The sequence below is a fragment of the Cyprinus carpio genome, chromosome B3 (assembly GCF_018340385.1).
Source record: "Cyprinus carpio isolate SPL01 chromosome B3, ASM1834038v1, whole genome shotgun sequence".
NCBI classification, from domain to species: domain Eukaryota; kingdom Metazoa; phylum Chordata; class Actinopteri; order Cypriniformes; family Cyprinidae; genus Cyprinus; species Cyprinus carpio.
The window spans coordinates 22909503-22932031 of NC_056599.1; the positions used below are offsets into that span (position 1 = coordinate 22909503).

At 36.0% G+C, this 22529-nt stretch overlaps 1 protein-coding gene across 1 annotated transcript; it reads left to right on the plus strand.

Annotated features, from left to right (window-relative positions):
* Window positions 1-2193: 2193 nt before the first annotated feature.
* LOC122134148 (synaptotagmin-17-like) lies at window positions 2194-20579 on the plus strand. Its single transcript, XM_042721388.1, has 9 exons — window positions 2194-2555; window positions 4139-4156; window positions 5267-5415; window positions 11455-11603; window positions 11684-12300; window positions 13611-13731; window positions 14160-14315; window positions 19974-20195; window positions 20545-20579. The coding sequence occupies exons 1-9, from the start codon at window positions 2541-2543 to the stop codon at window positions 20577-20579; spliced, it is 1482 nt and encodes a 493-aa protein (XP_042577322.1). The 5' UTR covers window positions 2194-2540.
* Window positions 20580-22529: the final 1950 nt, after the last annotated feature.

A 22529-nucleotide genomic window follows, 5' to 3' on the forward strand; every position in this document is an offset into this window, starting at 1 on the left:
ACATTTTCACCCTACATTTCTGTAATCATTTAGTTCATATGCTTCATGTTCAACCTGGACGCTCAAATGACTTACGATAGAGGAATATTAGCCATTCATCACAGATCCAACAATATACCTGCATCTGTGAAACTCCAAAATAGACACAAAAATAGCATAATAAAACTTAATGCAACTATCTTCCAAGCTTTCTGAAGTCAAATGATAGCTGTGGAACGGACTGAAAATTACGTCATGAATAAGTTATTTACTTGAAATCTTGCTTTCCGGCTGTGGTCACTATCCACATTAATTGTACAGAAAAGAGTAGCTTGGACATTTTACTATACACACACAGCACTGTAACTCTTTTGTGGAAGTCATACAGGTCAAAAGACAAGAGGGCCTGGAAAATGACAGAATTATCATATTTGGGTGAATTATGTCTTTAAAACATAGCAGAAAGATGCCTGATATAACAGCAGAGGTCACTGTAAGTCTATGTTTGATTTTTATCAAACTAGCCTTTCAACAGGTTCTCAAGAACATAACAAATGTCTGAATTCACACAATCTCGCATACTAAATATAGTTCAAATCTATAAACATATTTACTGACATATTGCTTTTGACTTACTGATATAAAAAATTACACTTCAACTTAGGGTAGGCCAACTACTGGTGCACAATGTATATTTCTTAATATTAAGCCTAAAATGTGTTTTAATGTCACTTGATGAGGATTGTATGATCTTATACTTACAATAGTTCCACTTTAGCACAATCAAATATACTTCAGTATATCTTTAGTTGGACTACTTCTGAACAATTAAAGTGCATTAAGTACAAAATTATTTGTTCCAATTTAGCAGACTTTAAGTATACCAGATTAGTATGCCAGAAATTAGGGGGGTATTTTTATTTAGTACATTAAAAATGTATTTGTAGTATACTTAGCATTTAATAAATGTATTTCAAATACATTATAGTGGATTTATTTTTCACTAGGGATTGTTTACAGTTGTTACCCAGTGTCCCTTCCTCTTCTATTTAAACATCTAACTTTTTACTTGCCCATGTTACTTTTTGGCTTCTTTACTAGTTAGTTTGTAAAGAACTAATTTATTCCATGCACATTTATTTTTCTACAAAATATATGAATTTGTTTTTTTTTAAAGAAGTCGCTTTTGCTCACAAAGGCTGCATTCATTTAATCATAAATGAATAAAACCAGTAGTATTGTGAAATATTAATACAATTTCAAAGAAATGTTTCTATTTGAATATGTTTTTAAAATGTAATTTATTCCTATGAATAAATTAAATTTTAAAAACAAATGTAATTTTTAAAATGTAATTTATTTCTACATCATTACTCCAGTCTTCAGTGTCACATGATCCTTCAGAAATCATTCACATATGCTGATTTGCTGCTCAACATTTCTTTAAAAAAAAATCTTATTCTTACCAATGTTTAAAGCAGTTGTCCTTCTTTATCTTTCATAAAAATAAAAAAAAAATCAATTCAAAATTCTTTGGTGAATAGATTGCTCAAAAGCTCAAAATAGCATTTATTTGGAAAATAAATCATTTGTTTCCTTAGTGTATAAAGCTATTAATGTATTTTAGGAAAAAAAAAAAACTCACTTTTGAACTCTCTGTGAAATTGTAGACCCCATAACCTGACATGCTCCATACATGCCTGGTGAGCGAGGCCTTTCAGCAACAGGTCATGTGCCCCTGTCGTTTCCAGGGAAACTTAAAGTTCCTTGTGTTCTACTCACTGAGGTTACAATGCTGCACCACAAATGACCATCCTGTCATATACAGATAACACAACTCACAGGCTCTCCGAACACAACCACGTTTTAAAGATGGCAGCACGTCGGTGTACCTCGGTCACAGAGCAGCTGCAGGTTGCCTCACAGACGCCGGGTCTCGTAAACTCCCCATGTAACATGCTGCTTTCACCTGTCCATCTTTCCTCAGCCTCTCCACTCGCTCCACGTGAAGGGAACAACAAGTGGTTGCAGCCTGTGAGGTGCTGTAAAAACAGGCTGGAGGAGGCGGGGAGGGATGCACATAACAGATTTGATATCCATCAGTGCTTCTGCAAACCTGGATGAGTCACTGGTCTCTGAAAGAAACACAGGGCAGGAGGGGGAAGGAGGGGGGGAGGGCTCTGCTCTCTCCAGGGAGAGGAGAGGAGACGAGAGCTGGCTGTCTTGCGTGTCAATCGTGAGGACTAAGAGAAGGAGATTAGTCCGGGTGGGTGGGATTGAAGATGATGGGGAGGAAGAGGAGATAGATAGAGGGATCGACTGATAGAGAGGGAGAGGGGGTTTGTTTGTTGTTTTGTATTTGGCTCATCATCACTCTTGAAGGAAGGACGGATGGAGGAACCAAGTCCACAGAGACCTGAATTCATTACTCCGATTCACATCTACAGATTTTCTCTCTCTCTTTCATGCTTTCTCTCTCTTTTGTTGAGTAAACCTGGATCCAGAGAGTGGCATGTTGCTCTGGATGGGAAGTGAGACAGTGGGGCGAGAGTAAGAGGAGGATGGCGTACACACAGGTGAGTCCCATCACACACTCTTTCCCATCCGGATCTCTCTGGATTACACTTTTCATCTTCATATTTGTCTTCTTTCTGGCATTTGTTTGTAATCTGATTCTGAATCTTTCATCTCATGATTGTTTCTGTTCAAGGCCTTAAACCGTTTCAGTTGTATTTGTATTATTTGTGTGTATTTATTCACTTTAATCTTAGTCTTATTATTTAAGAAATATAAGGATTTGATGATTTCATATTCAAACTACATCTGTGGTTTTATGTGAGTTAAGTGTTCAGTCTTTTTAGCAGAATCAATGAATCTCTTCAAGTAGCGAATCTCATCTAAGGCTAATAAATAAATCCATTACTAATATTTTGATCACAACTGACATACAGACAGACTCAGTGAGTTCTGAAGTGTGAATGCAGTTTGTTTTTGATGTTTAAGCTCTGTGGTGGTGTATTTGTGTGTCTGTATGCTGTGTTGTGATTCATGGTATGAGGATAGCAGTTGCTGGAAGTGGCCATGTGGACCAGTGGGACCTAGGGACAGTCGCCCCCTTCATCTCAGTGACCCTAATGAGTCATCCGCTCATGAGCAAGCAACAGAAATGCACTGACATTAAGCGCCAGGTGCTCGTATCTCTGTTGCCATGGTTACAGCCACAGCTAATTGCTTAGACAACATTGGGCCGCTGATGAGGAGCAAGAGAGCTGGACTGAGATTAAGAGCAGGAACAGGGGGTGGGGAACTGGAGAGAAATCCACCTGTAGAGCAAGTGTTGAGAGGAAGGGGTAAATAACTGGACGGTTTGGGGATGAGTGGATAAGAAAATCAGATGTGTTGATCTTATAAAATTCTGTGTGTTTTGGACCCTGTCCCTTATAGTCTGACCAGTGGTGGTGGCATTAACATTACAACTATTTTTTTATTTACGGATCAGTTAGCATGTGACTTAGCAGCATATACAGTATTATTGATCAAAGGTTAGGGGTCGATAAAATGTTTAATGTTTTTGAAAGAAGTCTCTTATGCTCACCAAGGCTGTATTTATTTCAGAAAACTAAATACAGTCAAATTACAATTTCAAATAACTCTTATAATTTAATGTATTTTAAAATGTCATTTATTCCTGTGAAGACAAAGCAGTTGTACTGATTCATATATTACTGTGTAAACTCTAATATTTTTTTCAGGATACTTTGATGAATAGAGTTGAAAATAACAACATTGATTTAAAATATAAATCTTTTATTACAGTAATCTTTACTGTCACTTTTGGTTAATTAAATGCATCCTTGCAAAAAAAAAGTATTAATTCTTTCAAAAAAGAAAAGATTTTACTGACCGCCAAACATTTGAACTATAGCCTATTGTATGTCTTAGAAAACATGAGCATGAGAAAAAACTTTTAATATTATTATTTTTCCAAGTAAAATTTCTAGCAGGTTTCATTGACGTTAATTATTCAAATGCTGTATTTTTATATGAATACAAAAAAGTGAAAGTTCGGTAAAGACACCTGTTCACTCACTAAATATTTTTTCTCTTTCCTTTATGTGACCTCGACCCTCTGCTGCACTCCACCTTTGAAAAAGCGCAGCTGGAACCCGTCAATGAGGTATGTACAGAAAATGTATTAATTCAATCTCCTATTTTATCGTATCTGTTCGTTAATGCTGATTTAGGGGGGAAAAGATTGTGTTTACAAAATCAGAGTTGTATCTTGACCTTTTCCTTCTGTCTTTTGGGCTGATTTTTGTTTTTTAACCATCAGCATCCTGTCTCAAGTCATTCATTATTCAGCCAACTATGTGTTCTTCTGTCTCTTTGGAGTCAGCCAGTCTAAATCAGAGAGAAGCAAGTTGTGTTGTAAAAAGACTAATATGTCTTTCATGAAGGACCTCTATCCAAACATCTGGCCTCAGTTCTGGTCTAGCTAATAACGGTCACACTGCGTGACTAAAGCATGTTTGTCCCGCCCAACTTCCTGTTTTATTTGAAAACATATCACCATGGGGAAGAAAACTGTTTACAACCGAAAACTGTTTTTTACATTACCGTGCAATTTTTTTTTTTCTTTTTTTTTTTGCAAATGTTTTTGAAAGAAGTCACATATGTTCACAAAGTTTGCATTTATTTGATAAAAAATACATTAAAACATTAATATTGTGAAATATTAGTACTATTTTAATATATTCTGTGATGACAAAACTGACTTTTCAGAATTATTACTCCAGTCTTCAGTGTCACATCATTCTTCAGAAATCATTCCAATATACTTACTTGCGGCTCAACATTTCTCATATAAACTGTGAAGCATTTTTTCAGGACTCTTTGCTAAATAGCAAGTTATTTTTGAAATAGGAATATTTTCTGACATTATAGATGTGCTTATTGTTGTGTTCCACTTTTGATCAGTTTAATGCATCCATGCTGAATAAAAGAATTATTTTCCTTTAAAAATAAATTTGGTGGTGTATATATCTAATTAAATCATTTGATTTTGGTGGATTAGCACTGACTTGTTCAGTTTACTTCAAAGTCCCACTGGAATAATCTCGCTAAAGATGTAAGAATCTCTCTGGGGCTTGTGCTACATTTAGACTTTTTGGCTTCAAGCTGCAGTTGACAAGAGAATTACAAAAAAAGCATGGATCATTCATTACCATTTTTATCATCATAATATGTATAGTCTGCATCCGGTGTCCCTCTGTGGTCTTGTTCTCAGGGTTTTCTCTCCAGACTGTCTGACTTCCTGTTGTGTCGCTGGTCGTGCCGCTCCTGTTGGCAGTGGTGCTGGGAGTGCAGCTGCTGTCAGCCCACTGATGAGGAGGTGGAGATTCTGGGGCCTTTTCCAGCTCAGACTCCATCATGGCTGTGAGTACACACCCGTACAACCCTCATACAATGCTCACACTTCACAAATAACCCAGAACAATTCATCATTCATCTCATCTGTCTACTCTCTCATCATAACAGTCAGGCTCAAATTGAGACAGACTGAGATTGAATACACAGTGTTACTGAACAAATCTCAAGACAATCCCAAAGGTATCATTTGTCAAAGGCTCGTTGTTGATGGATGGTGTGTTCTGGTTATGTCTGGAATGGAATACTAGCCTCCTGCTTATTGAATTATTCACAGTATGAGCTGCATATCTGCTATACCATAAAATATACAATACACAGGTTTAGAGTTGGTAATATTTTAAGCCTCTTGTGCTCACTGCATTTAATTGATTGAAAAAGCAGTATAGTGTAATATATGTTAAAATGTAACCTATTCCTGTGATGGCAAATCATCAGTGTCACATGATTGTAGAAACCATGATACATTATTTTCAGGAGTCTTTGATAAAAAGTTCACAAGAAGCATCATTCAAAATATAAATATTTTGTAACACTATAAATATCTTTACTATCACTTTTAAACAATTTAATGCAAGTTAATAAGTATATTTATGTTGCATTTACATGTAACTTTTGTGTAAAAAAATATAGTTGACAGTCCAATTAAATAATAAATGAAGAATTTAAATATTCAGTATCAGTATGCATGTAGTAGTATTCTAGAATGAAATACCACAGTATCCCAACAGTGGAATATTACACTACGGTCACATTGACATTTCATGTTTAATTCAGCATGTGGTATCCATCTATTATCTCAAAAATTTAAATGGCTGTTTTTTATTTTCAATCCAAGTGTACTGATATCATAGCTTTGGAATTATGATCAGTTAATTAATTAATGAAGATCTCAGCTGATATACTTTATTTAAAAACAAGTGTACTGGAGCATATTATATACAGGTCCTTCTCAAAAAATTAGCATATTGTGAAAAAGTTCATTATGTTCCATAATGTAATGATAAAAATTAAACTTTCATATATTTTAGATTCATTGCACACCAACTGAAATATTTCAGGTCTTTTATTGTTTTAATACTGATGATTTTGGCATACAGCTCATGAAAACCCAAAATTCCTATCTCAAAATTTAGCATATAATGAAAAGGTTCTCTAAACGAGCTATTAACCTAATCATCTGAATCAACTAATTAACTCTAAACACCTGCAAAAGATTCCTGAGGCTTTTAAAAACTCCCAGCCTGGTTCATTACTCAAAACCGCAATCATGGGTAAGACTGTCGACCTGACTGCTGTCCAGAAGGCCATCATTGACACCCTCAAGCGAGAGGGTAAGACACAGAAAGAAATTTCTGAACGAATAGGCTGTTCCCAGAGTGCTGTATCAAGGCACCTCAGTGGGAAGTCTGTGGGAAGGAAAAAGTGTGGCAAAAAAAAACGCTGCACAACGAGAAGAGGTGACCGGACCCTGAGGAAGATTGTGGAGAAGGACCGATTCCAGACCTTGGGGGACCTGCGGAAGCAGTGGACTGAGTCTGGAGTAGAAACATCCAGAGCCACCGTGCACAGGCGAATGCTTCTGAACCAGAAACAGCGGCAGAAGCGCCTTACCTGGGCTACAGAGAAGCAGCACTGGACTGTTGCTCAGTGGTCCAAAGTACTTTTTTTTTCGGATGAAAGCAAATTTTGCATGTCATTCGGAAATCAACGTGCCAGAGTCTGGAGGAAGACTGGGGAGAAGGAAATGCCAAAATGCCTGAAGTCCAGTGTCAAGTACCCACAGTCAGTGATGGTCTGGGGTGCCATGTCAGCTGCTGGTGTTGGTCCACTGTGTTTTTATCAAGGGCAGGGTCAATGCAGCTAGCTATCAGGAGATTTTGGAGCACTTCATGCTTCCATCTGCTGAAAAAGCTTTATGGAGTTGAAGATTTCGTTTTTTTCAGCACGACCTGGCACCTGCTCACAGTGCCAAAAACACTGGTAAATGGGTTTACTGACCATGGTATTACTGTGCTCAATTGGCCTGCCAACTCTCCTGACCTGAACCCCATAGAGAATCTGTGGGATATTGTGAAGAGAAAGTTGAGAGACGCAAGACCCAACACTCTGGATGAGCTTAAGGCCGCTATCGAAGCATCCTGGGCCTCCATAACACCTCAGCAGTGCCACAGGCTGATTACCTCCATGCCACGCCGCATTGAAGCAGTCATTTCTGCAAAAGGATTCCCGACCAAGTATTGAGTGCATAACTGAACATAATTATTTGAAGGTTGACTTTTTTTGTATTAAAAACACTTTTCTTTTATTGGTCGGATGAAATATGCTAATTTTTTGAGATAGGAATTTTGGGTTTTCATGAGCTGTATGCCAAAATCATCAGTATTAAAACAATAAAAAGACCTGAAATATTTCAGTTGGTGTGCAATGAATCTAAATATATGAAAGTTTAATTTTTATCATTACATTATGGAAAATAATGAACTTTTTCACAATATGCTAATTTTTTGAGAAGGACCTGTATACACTCTCTCTTTCAATATACAGGTGCATCTCAGTAAGTTAGAATGTTGTGGAAAAGTTCATTTATTTCAGTAATTCAACTCAAATTGTGAAACTCTTGTATCAAATAAATTCAGTGCACACAGACTGAAGTAGTTTAAGTCTTTGGTTCTTTTAATTGTGATGATTTTGGCTCACATTTAACAAAAACCTCAACAAATCATAATATGGAGACATGGCAATCAGCTAATCAACTCAAAACACCTGCAAAGGTTTCCTGAGCCTTCAAAATGGTCTCCCAGTTTGGTTCACTAGGCCACACAATCATGGGGAAGACTGCTGATCTGACAGTTGTCCAGAAGACAATCATTGACACCCTTCACAAGGAGGGTAAGCCACAAACATTCACTGACAAAAAAACTGGCTGTTCACAGAGTGCTGTATCCAGCATGTTTAACAGAAAGTTGAGTGGAAGGAAAAAGTGTGGAAGAAAAAGATACACAACCAACCAAAAGAACCGCAGCCTTATGAGGATTGTCAAGCAAAATCGATTCAAGAATTTGAGTGAACTTCACAGGAATGGACTGAGGCTGGGGTCAAGGCATCAAGAGCCACCACACACAGACGTGTCAGGGAATTTGGCTACAGTTGTCGTATTCCTCTTGTTAAGCCACTCCTGCAGGCGTCTTACTTGGGCTAAGGAGAAGAAGAACTGGACTGTAGCCCAGTGGTCCAAAGCCCTCTTTTCAGATGAGAGCAAGTTTTGTATTTCATTTGGAAACCAAAGTCCTAGAGTCTGGAGGAAGGGTGGAGAAGCTCATAGCCCAAGTTGCTTGAAGTCCAGTGTTAGGTTTCTACAGTCTGTGATGATTTGGGGTGCAATGTCATCTGCTGGTCTTGGTCCATTGTGTATTTTGAAAACCAAAGTCACTGCACCCGTTTACCAAGAAATTTTGGAGCACTTCATGTTTCCTTCTGCTGACCAGCTTTTTGAAGATGCTGATTTCATTTTCCAGCAGGATTTGGCACCTGCCCACACTGCCAAAAGCACCAAAAGTTGGTTAAATGACCATAGTGTTAGTGTGCTTGACTGGCCAGCAAATCACCAGACCTGAACCCCACAGATAATCTATGGAGTATTGTCAAGAGAAAAATGAGAAACAAGAGACCAAAAAATGCAGATGAGCTGAAGGTCACTGTCAAAGAAACCTGGGCTTCCATACCACCTCAGCAGTGCCACAAACTGATCACCTCCATGCCACGCCGAATTGAGGCAGTAATTAAATCAAAAGAAGCCCCTAACAAGTATTGAGTACATGTACAGTAATTGAAAATACTTTCCAGAAGCCCAACAATTCACTAAAAATGTTTTTTATTTTTATTATTATTATTATTGGTCTAATAAAGTATTCTAATTTGTTGAGATAGTGAATTGGTGGGTTTTTGTTAAATGTGAGCCAAAATCACCACAATTAAAAGAACCAAAGACTTAAACTACTTCAGCATTTTCACAATTAAATTATAAAATACAAAATAAACAAACTTTTATCCAAAACACTCAAATAAATTAACATCCACACAACATACCAATCTAATTACATCCACCTGAATATATAATATACTGTATGCCTACTGAGTGTAAACTACTTTGCTTAAAATTTCAATTAACCTGCTTAATTTGAACTACTGTTAACAAAGTGGTCAATCGTGTATCTCTAGTTTTAGTCATTGGTTTTGCAGGCTGATGGAATAATATTGATGCCACAGATGGCTTTCCTGAGACGTTCTAGGAAACTGCTTTTCTATTCTCCGTTACTCAAGCTCCTAATGACTGGGGTGTGGAGCTATTTGTGTTCCCATGCAGGCACAGCAAGGGTAATATGAATTTAAATGGAGACATGATTCATATATTAGCAGGGATAATTTGTCATTTGAATGCAAGCAGTCACCACAGGCTGTCAAGCTTTTTTTAAGCATCTTTTTAATGACATCATTCAGTGACTTTTACCAGGACTAAACAAAGGTGGCCATAGATGTCTGTTTTTTCCATTTTGCAATATGCATTATCACCAATCAGCAGTTTCCTGTTGTGAAATGTCATTCACACTTGTTTAAAGAATGGAGTCGATGTGGTCACCAGAGACTGGTTTGACTGAGATCATGCTGGGTGGGAATTGAATGCTTGTTAAAAACCAAAAACAGGGACCAAATGGCTGGATTATTTGCAAGACTTTTGACTATGAGCTTTCAGGAACAATGTAATCTTAGTGTTCAATTCATAACATATTGGAGATGCAAGGGCTGCATCTTTAACAGAATAGAACATGTTCTTCCAGACTGTGATTGTACAGTCATGACATATACCTTACCCTATAAGTCCGGCCACTCTCATTGCCCCGGATGACTCCTAAGGCCATTTGTTTTAGAATCGTCCGTTGCTATGACAACTATCTCCCTTCTGAGCTGTAGTCATGGACACAAAGGGTCCTTGATGATCCCCAAGGGATGACTCGGAATCAGGCCTGCACAAAGATACCCCGCACAGAATATTTACCTCTGTATTTGGAAAACAACCAGATTAGAACAGGATGTTGCAACAAATATTACACAATATTGGGCAATAATGTGATTGCACATTCATTAAGTGGATTCGGTCACAGTGTCAGATATGCACAACAAATTTGAGTGCTGGATTGTAAGATGTTTTTTACTGTTGTTTTTCAGTTCATGTCAAATGGTTCTATTTTTTTAGCTTACAGTATAGCCTATGATTTATTTGTCTGCTTTTATTTATTATCAGGCCACGTTGGTCAAGATTTTATTTTATTTATTTATTTTTTTAAGAAAATTTTATTCTGTGGAGGATGCATTGAATTGGTTAAAAATTACAGTAAGAACTTTACCGTTGTAACTAAATAATTCTATTTCAAATCAATTCTGTTCTTTTCAACTTTCTATTCCCGTTTTTTTAGACTGAAATCTGAGTTCAAAACCTTATTTTTAGAAACATTTAAACTCGACCTGGAGTCTCAAACGAGCTGGTGTCGACTAATCATGAAAAATATGGTCTTGGCCTCGACTTGAGATGGACTTGAGTCAAAGTCTGGAATGTACGAACTCAACAGTGTTCTATGTATCAAAAAATCCTGAAAAAAAAAAAAAATGTATCACGGTGCCCAGAAAAAAATATTATGCAGCACAACTGTTTTTAACATTGATAATAATAGGAAATGTTTAGAATGATTTCTGAAGGATCATGTGACACTGAAGACTGGAGTAATGACGATTCAGCATTGCCGTCACAGGAATAAATAATTCAATTAAATATATATTTAAATAGTAAATTGCAGTAATATTTCACAATATGTTTCTACTGTATTTCTGGTCAAATAAATGCAGCCTTGGCAAGAATAAGAGTCTTATTTTAAAAACATTAACACCCAAAATTGTTTGAACAAATAATGAAAATGTTAACATATGTTGGCATTTTCAACAGGGAATGTGTCAGTACTACTATTAAGGCTGTAACAAACTCATATTTTCCAGTGTCAATGAATGCAATGACGAGAAAGACACAAATTTTCACACCATGGCCGAGAACCACGCTTCACCTACTCAAGCTGACAATACAAACTGCAGGCCGCCCCCCTCAGAAATGTCCCGATCCACCTTCACCCTGGCAGGCCAGCTCTCCAGTGAGTCCAGACTCAACTCTCAATTTATACAGAATAGAATGACTGCTTGAATTTTCGAAAACGGCTCTCCCATTTTGCAGGTCTGAACACCCGACGGCCAAGCTCCCCCATGGTGGATGTAAAGCCGATTGAATTTTGGGCCATGGGACCCCGGAAGGAAGTGGTGCAGCCCCTGCGTAAGCCCCCGACACCACCAGATGACTACTTCCGCAAACTAGAGCCCCGTCTGTATTCTCTAGACTCCTGCAGCGATGATGTTGACTCTCTGACGGATGAGGAGATCCTGGGGCGCTACCAACTGGGCATGCTGCACTTCAGCACCCAGTACGACCTCATCAACGCTCACCTCATTGTGCGAGTCATCGAGGCCCGGGACCTGCCCCCTCCCGTAACATGCGATGGTGCTCGCCAAGACATGGCCCGCTCCAACCCCTATGTGAAGATGAGCCTACTGCCCGACCACAAGAACTCCAGGCAGACCGGCGTTAAACGCAAGACCCAGAACCCGGTTTTTGAAGAGCGCTTCACTTTTGAGGTCCCCTTCCTGGAGGCACAGAGACGCACCCTGCTGCTCTCCGTGGTCGACTTTGACAAGTTTTCACGGCACTGCGTCATCGGGAAAGTGTCTCTTCCTCTTAGTGAGGTTGATCTAGTGAAGGGAGGACACTGGTGGAAGGCCCTGGTGCCCAGCTCTCAGGTAATACCACTTGCCTGAGTCACATTATTTCTTTTTCAGTCATTTTAGGTGTGGTGCCTGCACAATAACTGAGAAGTTAGGTCACACAGAATTAAATTAGGGAATTTAGTAAAATGTGAAATCTTTGTAGCCATACTTCAGAATGTCCTGCTTTATAAGTATGCACACCATAGTACTCCTAAATATTTCTTGCTCTAGTGTTTTAGGATGTGTTATGTGCACAGTCATGCTCAGCCACATATTAACTTACACTATTGTTCAGATTGTGGGGGTCAATATGATTTTTTTTTAAGTTTAAAAGAAGTCTCTTCTGCCCACAAAGGATGTGTTTATTTGATCACAGATACAGTAAAAAAGGCAGTAATATTGTGAAATATTATTACAATTTAAAATGCCTGTTTTCTATTTTTTATATATTTTAAAATGTAATTTGTGACCCTGGAGCACAAAAGCAGTCATAAGTAGTTGGGTATATTTTGTAATTTTCCTACTGTAAATATATCAAAACTTATATTTTTTGATTAGTAATATGCATTGCTAAAAACTTCATTTGGACAACTTCAAAGGCGATTTTCTAAATATTTATAATTTTTGGACCCTCAGATTCCAGATTTTCAAACAGTTGTATCTCGGCCAAATATTGTCCTCCTAACAAACCATACGTCAATGGAAATCTTATTTATTCAGCTTTCAGATGATGTATAAATAGTTTTTAAAAAATGACCCTTATGACTGGTTTTGTGGCCCAGGTTCACATTTATTCCTGTGATGCAAAGCTGAATTTTCAGCAGTCATTACTCCAAACTTCAGTGTCACATGATCCTTCAGAAATCATTCTAGTATGCTGATTTGCTGCTCAAGAAACATTTATTATTATCATCAATGTAGTAAACAGTAGCATAATATTTGCGTAATAAATTTAATGGGTTGTTTTTCAGGATTCTTTGATGACTAGAAAGTTCAAAAGAGAACAGCATTTATTAGAAATATAAATGTTTTGTAACATTATGAAATTTTTTACTGACACTTTTAATTTAATTAATCATTGCTAAATAAAAGTACTCAATTCATAAAAAAAAAAAAAAAAAAAAAAAAAAACCCCCAAACATTTCAGTGGTACTGTATTTGTGTCTGTTCCAAATTATATTATTAATAGGAAACTATTAAACGAAACCAGATACTTTTTCATGTAGAAATGTTTTCATTGTTGAGCTTTAATTGCAGTCTTTGACACTTAAAAAGATGCACAAAGTGTCAATTTACTGACATCATTATCAAGACATTGATTTTTTTCGGTGATGTTTTTTCAGAATGAGGTTGAGCTTGGTGAGCTTCTTCTGTCCTTAAACTACCTGCCCAGTGCTGGCAGGTTAAATGTGGACATCATCCGAGCAAAGCAGCTGCTTCAGACGGACATGTGCCAAGGCTCAGGTAAATGTATTTTAGTGTGTTTTCCTCCTCATTCCATTCTCTACAGTTTTAGAGGACTTAAAGCAGAGCTTAAATGACAAGGGAAATCTATGCAAGTATTATCTAAGTATAGTGATGGAATAACTTGCTTTGTCTCTGAAACAACTTTCCTTTTATGCTGACATCACTTTGGCCACACACACCATGTAATAAAGTTAACAAATAGTCAAATGGCTATTTTATCTTTGTTTTAGCTAATTCGCTATTGGTCTTGCTCCATTTTGGTATGTAACCTAATCAGTTACTAATGGATAAAACCAAGTCCTGCCCAGATTTCCCCCACTGAGTATCCTGTTTCACTGAGAAATATGCTACATTACAAAAACTAAATTTGTTTCAGAAAGCAATTCATGTTAACTTCAACCCAGTTGTTTCTTCTCTGTATCCAGATCCTTTTGTTAAGGTGCAGTTGGTGACAGGCCTTAAGTTGATGAAGACTAAGAAAACATCCTGTATGAGGGGCACCATTGACCCCTGCTACAACGAGTCCTTTAGCTTCCGTGTACCTCAAGAGGAACTGTGTGAAGTCAGTCTTGTGTTCACAGGTATTGTTTTGAAATTATTAAGCAGCACAAGCATTTTCAACATTGATAATAATTAGAAATTTTTCTTGAGCAGCAAATCAGCATATTAGAATGATTTCTGAAGGATCACGTGACACTGAAGTCGGGAGTAATGGCTCCTGAAAATTCAGCTTTGCCATCACAGGAATAAATGACATTTTAAAAATATATATTAAAATGTGAAAACAGTAATAATATTTCACAATATGTTTGTACTGTATTTGAGCTCAAATAAATGTAGCCTTGGTGAGCATAAAAGACTTCTCTAAAAAACCACACCAACCTCTAACTTTTGAAACCTATTTAGTGTGATAATATTCTTCTAATGACACTAAATTAACCCATCAGTCCAAATTCACAGCCTATTCATAACTTGTCTTGTTGGATACCTGAAGGTGAAAAGCCACATCTCCAGGGTAGAACATGCCAATTTGTAACCAGGTGACATGTAGCAATTCCTCACAATTAGTGTAATCTAGCTTGTGACCCAGGGCTGCCAAGGGGCACCTCATTAAGGTTCATTTAAATTCCAATAGGATTTATTCAATTACAGATGCTGCCAGTCAGAAGTTGACCCGGACAGTTGCTCATGCAGAGATTTTATGCACTGGTACACACTGACATTTAATATTTGCACTCATCAACCAGGTGCAGCCATACACCGTGATTGCACAGGACTGATGGTGGCCTGCACTCATAACCTGCCATTTGAGACAGTACAGAGCAGTAAGCCCAGCCCAACATGTAGTTTATGCTGGTTTACTGAGGTTTAGTCAACAGTGATGTTTAAAGACAGGTGTATCTCACACTAAAGGGTGAGTGCAGCCTCCTGTACCCCATCTCAAGGCTGGTCAGTGTGTCTCTCTCCCGGTTGTACCATCCAGGGCTGCCTGCCCACCGCTTCTCTCTGATGTTTCAGACTACAAAGCCCTGCTTGGCCTCGGTCTCTCACTCCTGGTCTGTTTGATGAGACTCTCTCTCTCTCTTTGTATCCCTTTCTCTTCTTTAGCTCATTCTTTTTATCAGTTCTTTTACTTTTATTTCTTTGCGATTCCTAGTGTCATTTTTCACAAGTATCACTTTAACTGAAGGATCCCGCTGACAGAGCAGGTAATGGGAATTTAATGGTAGTGTTATGTCCATATGCTATACATAAGCAGTGAATGGAAACAGATCTTCTGGCTCTGTTCAACATGAATCCCAACTATGCACATTGGAAGGGGTCAAAATTGTGCCCAGTACCCATAATCAGAGGTGGAGTGCTTTAACTAGTGGTTTGTTAATTTTATAATGTGTTTACACACTTTTTATTAAAGTACCCAAGCAGCATAAATGTATTTGCATGAGTATACTGAATATAATACAAACATTCAGTGTTGTAGACTAAGGTAATTAGATTTTAGTTAAGTTACCTTTCTAATAATAGAAAATAAATAAATAAATAAATAAATAAAGTCCACATTAATTACTGATTTATTGTAATTAGTAATATTATTAAAATATAACACAAATATCCAAATATTTGTAAAATAATGTAATCAAATATTACTTTAGTTAACATTCTTATATTAAAAATGTATTATTAATTTTATTGTTAGTATGTTAACTAAAGTAATATCTGATTACATTATTTAAAAAAACTGCATGTTTGTTATATTTTAATAATATTAATACTAATAATACTCTAAAAAAAATTAATGTAGACTTTATTATTAATATTATTTCATTATTATTATTATTATTATTTTTACAACTAAAACATTTTTATGAAAATATGATACAAACATAATTTTTTTTAAATCAAATAATCAGATATTAGTTTAGTTAACATTCTAATAATAAAAATACAATTATAATAGTAACAAAAAAAACTAAAACAACATTAACAATACATATTTTATTTATTTATTTATTTATTTTTATGTTTTTTAATATAATAATTTATTTATTTTTAATATAATAGTAACATCCAGTGTTTTAGAATAAAGAAATCAGATATTTAGAGGGTCAGTGATAGTGTTTAGGTCAGCATCTCAGCATATTTCATGTTGGTTATGTTTTGAGCTAGAGATTATCCTTTACTTTTCAAATACACTTCCTTTGAAACATGATTGTGCTTTTGGAGTAGGAGACAATCATGCATTATAATATAAGCCTTGATGCCTTTGCCTCAGTATTTCCCATTCTAAAGCAGCAGTAATGATCTGTACCTCATCACAGTTGTGGTTTTATCAAGTATGAAGGGGCCCGAGCAGTAGAGTTCCCTCAGGACTGTTGAATGTGTCATAGCTGGTGATGTGATCAGCTCAGCATAGCGAGTGCAGTGCATGTGTCTGCACCAAACACACACCACGCCTGTTCCTTTGCTTCCAGCTCATGATGTCAGCCATCCAGACAGCTCCATGTTTGTCTTCTAACTGACATGTATTTTGCAAAGCATGAAGACAGATGAATATGGTTTAACAAACTCTTTTATTTAAATTATAGGATTAAACATAGAAGAAAGTGTAATATCAACAGGTGGGATTATTTCAATTATTCCTGCTGGACAGAAATTGTCAGGAGAAAAAGCCAAAAATGAAAATTCTGCCATCATTTATTCACCCTCATGTTTTTCCAAACACATTTGACTTTGGAATCATCTTGGATAACATGCTGATTGCTCATTTCTGTGCAGTTATACTGAAGAAGGACTGAGCTTTTAAACTTAAAAAAGGATGCAAAAGCCAGGGTTATTGTAGTTACTGAAAAATAAAAGCATAAAATAGCTCTCTCATTACGCAAAATAAAATAAATGCTAACTGAAATAAGCCACATATAAAAATAAAAAAAATAACTTAATTAACTAATAAAACAAAAACACAAATATAACAACTACATATAAAAAAACTTGATGTACTAAAATAACTAAACTGAAAAACATATTAAAAGCTATATGGACTTGAGAAAAAAAATTAAATGATGAAAACATGCAACAAAACAAAATTGAACTAAAAGTAAAATCAAAAAATATATTTTAAAAAAATCATATTCAAAATATTAATAAACACTGTATTAGTATCTCAGAGACACTAAAATAACACTGGCAAAACCACATCATATAAAAAATATAAAAGTATCATAAATGTGGTTCATTCAGCTTGTGCACAACATTCCAAGTCTTCTAAAGAACTGACTAAAATGTCCTTAAATTATTATTTATTTATTTTTTTCACTGATCTTCCCTACTGTTAACCATCGTGACAGCATCTTTAAGTCTTGGACTTGAACTCAAACTTGACTCATTATCTTTCAGTCATTCGCTGAGTGATTCACAATGGTTTTATGAACTCAATCAACTGATTGTTTGGAGATATTATGGCATGTGCACACCAAAAGCATCTGCTGATCCAATCTGAGGGTTCTCAAAGCAGCTCTCCACTATAAATAGGCTTGTCTCCCATTCTTTTTATGTGGTTTATGGGATGTTTTCCATGTCATTTGTGCAAATAAAAACAATAAAAAAAAACAAAATTCTGATACAGCCGGACTTGACAAACCAGAAGTCTCAATAAGGTCTTAGCTTGGCTTGCATGATTTTTTGCAATTAAATTTTTCAGCTTGCGTGGAAGACACGATTGAGGCAGCAAATTCACAGGACACTTTGTTGCGCAAGCCAATCAGCTAAGACCTTATTGACACTTCTGGTTTGACACGTCCGGCTGTATCAGAAAATAGAGCAGAACATTATGCAATGTTTTTTCATTTGCGCGAGTGACTCAAAAAACACCTTGTGTTATCGCTCTACATTACTCTCAGGATGAGTAATCTAGAGCAATAACGCGATTTGAATATCCGCCCTCACTTTTGGTGTGAATCAGAGGTGTAGCGTCTGGGTATGCAGGGTATTTTAGGCAAATTAGGGGCCCGCAGAGTGGGACCTTTCAATTAAAATGAGGGAACAAATTCTAAATTACTAAACATAGTTTAACCATGGTATTTGTAGTAAAACTGTAGTTATACAAATGGTAATCAATACAGCAAAAAGCCATGGAATGTGACAGGTTACTAACCTTTTAATACAATTAAACCATGGTTAATTTAATCATTGGGGGCTGGCGCACTGCAAATAATGAATGGTCTTGAAAACATGAAATATTATTTTCAAGCATTTATACCTTCAGTAAAACATCTCGTGAATTGACACAGCATGTTATTTACCTCAGAAAAGACAACAATAAGTGAATTTAATGGAATTGTACCCCACTTTAACCTATAATGTTTGGCGGGCCATAAAATGTTTTATTTATTTTTTGCATGTGGGCCCGTGGCTGACTTGCTACACCACTGGTGTGCACACATCATTAGACTCACACACTTGGTTTGGAATACAGCACAAGAGTCATGTGTGATATTCTTCAAATTTCACATATATTCACATTTTTGTCCCTCAAAACAACATCTGCTGATCCAATCTGAAAGTTCTCAAAGCAGCTGTCCACTATAAATAGGAGTGTCTCCCATCCTTTTTATGTGGTTTAACACACACTCTAAATTCATATAGTGATGAAGAAAAGGAGTAGCCGAGATAAATACTGCTTTCGCTCCTGTAGGCAGTAATAACAGCTTTAGATGTAAACTTCAGCCACAGCAAGGTGCAGTAGGATAAATGGCTTCTCGAGAGCAGATGTTGCTTGGTGACGGTGTATCACCAGCTCTGGTCTGCAGCTGAAGTCGTGATGCTGCGAGATCCTTGTCTGGAGTGCGGCCGCATCACTGACTGCCACCTCTGGGCTTTGTGACAATATTATTTGCACTTCCTGCTATTTTCCCAGCACTCCACTGCCAGTTACAGGAAAGAGGGGAAAATCACAGAGAAGAAAAGTCTTCAATCTTGTTTATGAGCAATGATGAAATTAACAAGGCCTCGTACTCTGAACCGAGTCCATTAACAAAATTGGATTGAGGAAGAGAAAAACAGATTGACATGAATAATAAGACAACGAAAAGAGAGGACACATTTGTGCTACTATTATTTTTTGTATGATTTGATTTACTCATAGTTTGTGTTAATACTTTGAATTAAATTAAATATATTTATATTTTAGTTAAAGTTTTAAGAATTGTGTTTTGTCATTTATATTAGTTTTTTTTATGTATGTATAGTTTTTTATTTTTGTGTTTCCTTGATATCATTTTAGTTTTATTTATTTAAACATTTAAAATATTTAAATAACAAATTTTAATATTATTAAATATCATATATCATCTTTATTTGTTTTTTTTTCATGTGTACAAATAAGTATAAGTGGGTCTTAAAATAGTGAATGGAGAGGGAAAAGCTTAATTCATTTACAATTCATAATACAGAAACTCCAAGCAGCCATTATTGCTAATAAAATGTTTTTATTAACTGTATTTATACATTACAGTTTTAAAGCAGCTTTACAGTAATAAACAGAAGAATCATGATTCAATAATGCAAACCTAAAAAAAAACTCTAAAAAGACAGTTGAAATCAGCTCATTGTTGATTCAGTTTGGTTCAATAACTGTGTAAAGTTCATCAATTATGGAATGACTTTAATTCATCTATAAATCAGCTCTGGAGAAAACAGACTGTCTGGTTTTAACACTGATATTTATGTTTTTTCCTTCTTAGTTTACGTGCATAACGTGAAGAGTAGCAATGATTTTGTTGGTCGCATTGTCATCGGCCAGTTCTCCAGCGGCCCGCAGGAAACCACGCACTGGCGCCGGCTCCTGGGCTCTCAGCGCACCCCGGTGGAACAGTGGCACAGCCTGCGCTCCCGTGCCGAGTGTGACCGCGTCTCTCCAGCTTCGCTCGAACACACAAAACAAAAACACAACACACACACCACATGTGATATAGATATCTGTAAAAAAAAACTAAAACAAAAAACAAAAAACAAAAACATATAAGATTCCCACAGTTTCTACTAATAATAATCATCATTTGTATGAAACATAAACTAATAGATCTATCCTCTGTAGAATAGTGGGCTCTGTCTTGGTGTTATTTGTGTTCACTCTCCCTTGCCATTATTATAATGGGGAGATGTAGACCGTAGAAAAGACCTCAGAGAGATTTTTCTGCTGTTTATGATGATGAGCAGAAGCCTGCTGTCCATGTTTTCTTTTTTATCACATTGATACTATCTTACATGGGAGCTCAATAATCTCCTCATCATCTGATCCTCGGCTGCTTTCAGGTTGTGAGGCTCAGGCAGTTGAGGACGACACCTAACCACTAGTTTGGTCTGCAGTGTTTTAATAATCATATTGTTTCTTTTTTCAGACTTCAATATGATTGCAGTTCTTGAAGTAGTTGGAAATCTGTGGCAACACAGTTGGTCATTTTTATTGCCTGATTTGAATGTTTCAAGTACGATTTTACACCAAAGCTTGGTTTGATTGTGTTTTGTGACCCGTATCACTGTTCTTCATGCACATATTGATCTTTGATTGTGTTTAAGTGTTTGTGAGTGTGCGTTTGGTACATGTTTGCACTTACGGCAGCTGAGGTCTACGGAAACCCTAAGATTCCATGCATTATTATATTTTTATATTTTTTTAAAGATTTTTTTACTTGTTCTTTTTCTGTATCTTGTTACTATTTCTCATGTCATCTCTCAAACATCACAAAAGTTTTTTTTTAAAAGAAATGAGTATGTTTATTCAGCAAGGATTCATTCAATTCATCAAAAACAAACAAATCTATTCCAAAAAAACACAGCACGAATAATTTCATTGATAAAAATAACAAACTTTCAAAGCAGCATATTAGAATGCTTTCTGAAGGATCATGTAAGCAGCATATTAGAATGCTTTCTGAAGGATCATGTGACTGAAAATTCAGCTTTGAATCACAGGAATAAATTACATTTTAAAATATATTCATATAGAAAACTCTTTAATTGTAAATATATTTCACAATATTACTGTTTTTTATGTATTTTTGAGAAAATAAATGCAGCCTTGCTGAGCATATGAGATACTATTTAAAAATATTATGTATGTATATGTTAAATACAGTATGTATATATATATATATATATATATATATATATATATATATTATATATATATATATATATATCATACATACATACATACATACATATACACAAACACACATACATACATTTTTAGATCGCTCAGGAGATAATTCTCCTGACAAAAGAAAAAAAAAAAAAAAAACTTGAAATAATAATACATGGCTTCTTAAGGCTTCTGTAGAGGTTTGTATCACCTTGTAAATGCATTAGTGTGAACATGCTTTCACAGCTTGGGCAATATAATGCCATTCCAAGAAGGTGCAGATAAATGCATTTCTCTTTGCGCTGTTGCCTTCACTCCACGCTTTTGCCAAGTTCAGTTCATGTCCTGTATTATCAACATCTTGGAGCTGTATTTTGTCTCAACTCTTTCTCAGTCAGTCTATGAAGTATGTAAGCATAAATAGGATACGTCTGGTCTGGGGGGGAAAAATATGTACTTAGCATAATCGAAGTGCAATCAGAAACATTACTGTATCTGTCTTCTTAATCTTTCTTCTGTGTGACCTGTGCGAGGTAAGTGTTTGTTTCAGGTCAGTTGTATATTTCCATCACTGTCAATGTTAATGTAGATGATTACAAATGATTAGATAGATTAATAATAATGAAGCTGTGCCAGTGAAGACATGTATTTATTTATTTAGATAAAAAATGCATATAATAATAGCTATATAATTATCTCTAAAACATATCTGTATATATTTATAACTTAAATTGTGTACAGAGAATTGAACAAAGCATGTTGCAATATAGATGAAACAGAATATAGATAAATCATGATAAATCAAAAAAGCTGTTCAAATGGCTTCACTAGCAGAAAGATTTTGGTTTCAGGGGTGACTGTTTTGAACTGTCTTCGTTATATTCGAAACAAAAAAGTTGAATCCACTGTCTGCTCGGAAACTTCGGAGAGTGTTCCGCTGATGCTGTTCATGTAATGGTTTATTAAGTGTGAGAAGAAATGAAGCAGACCTCTGATCAGCAGAATCCCTTTAAAGGTATGTAATGTGTGAATCAATCAGAGACATGTATTAAGTGAGGAAAGTGTATTTTGGGTTGTTCCATAAAGCATTAAAGTGACGTTTATTACTGGGCTTCTCCCTTTGTTTTAGTTTGCATTTTATTTTTTATTGAAGGAA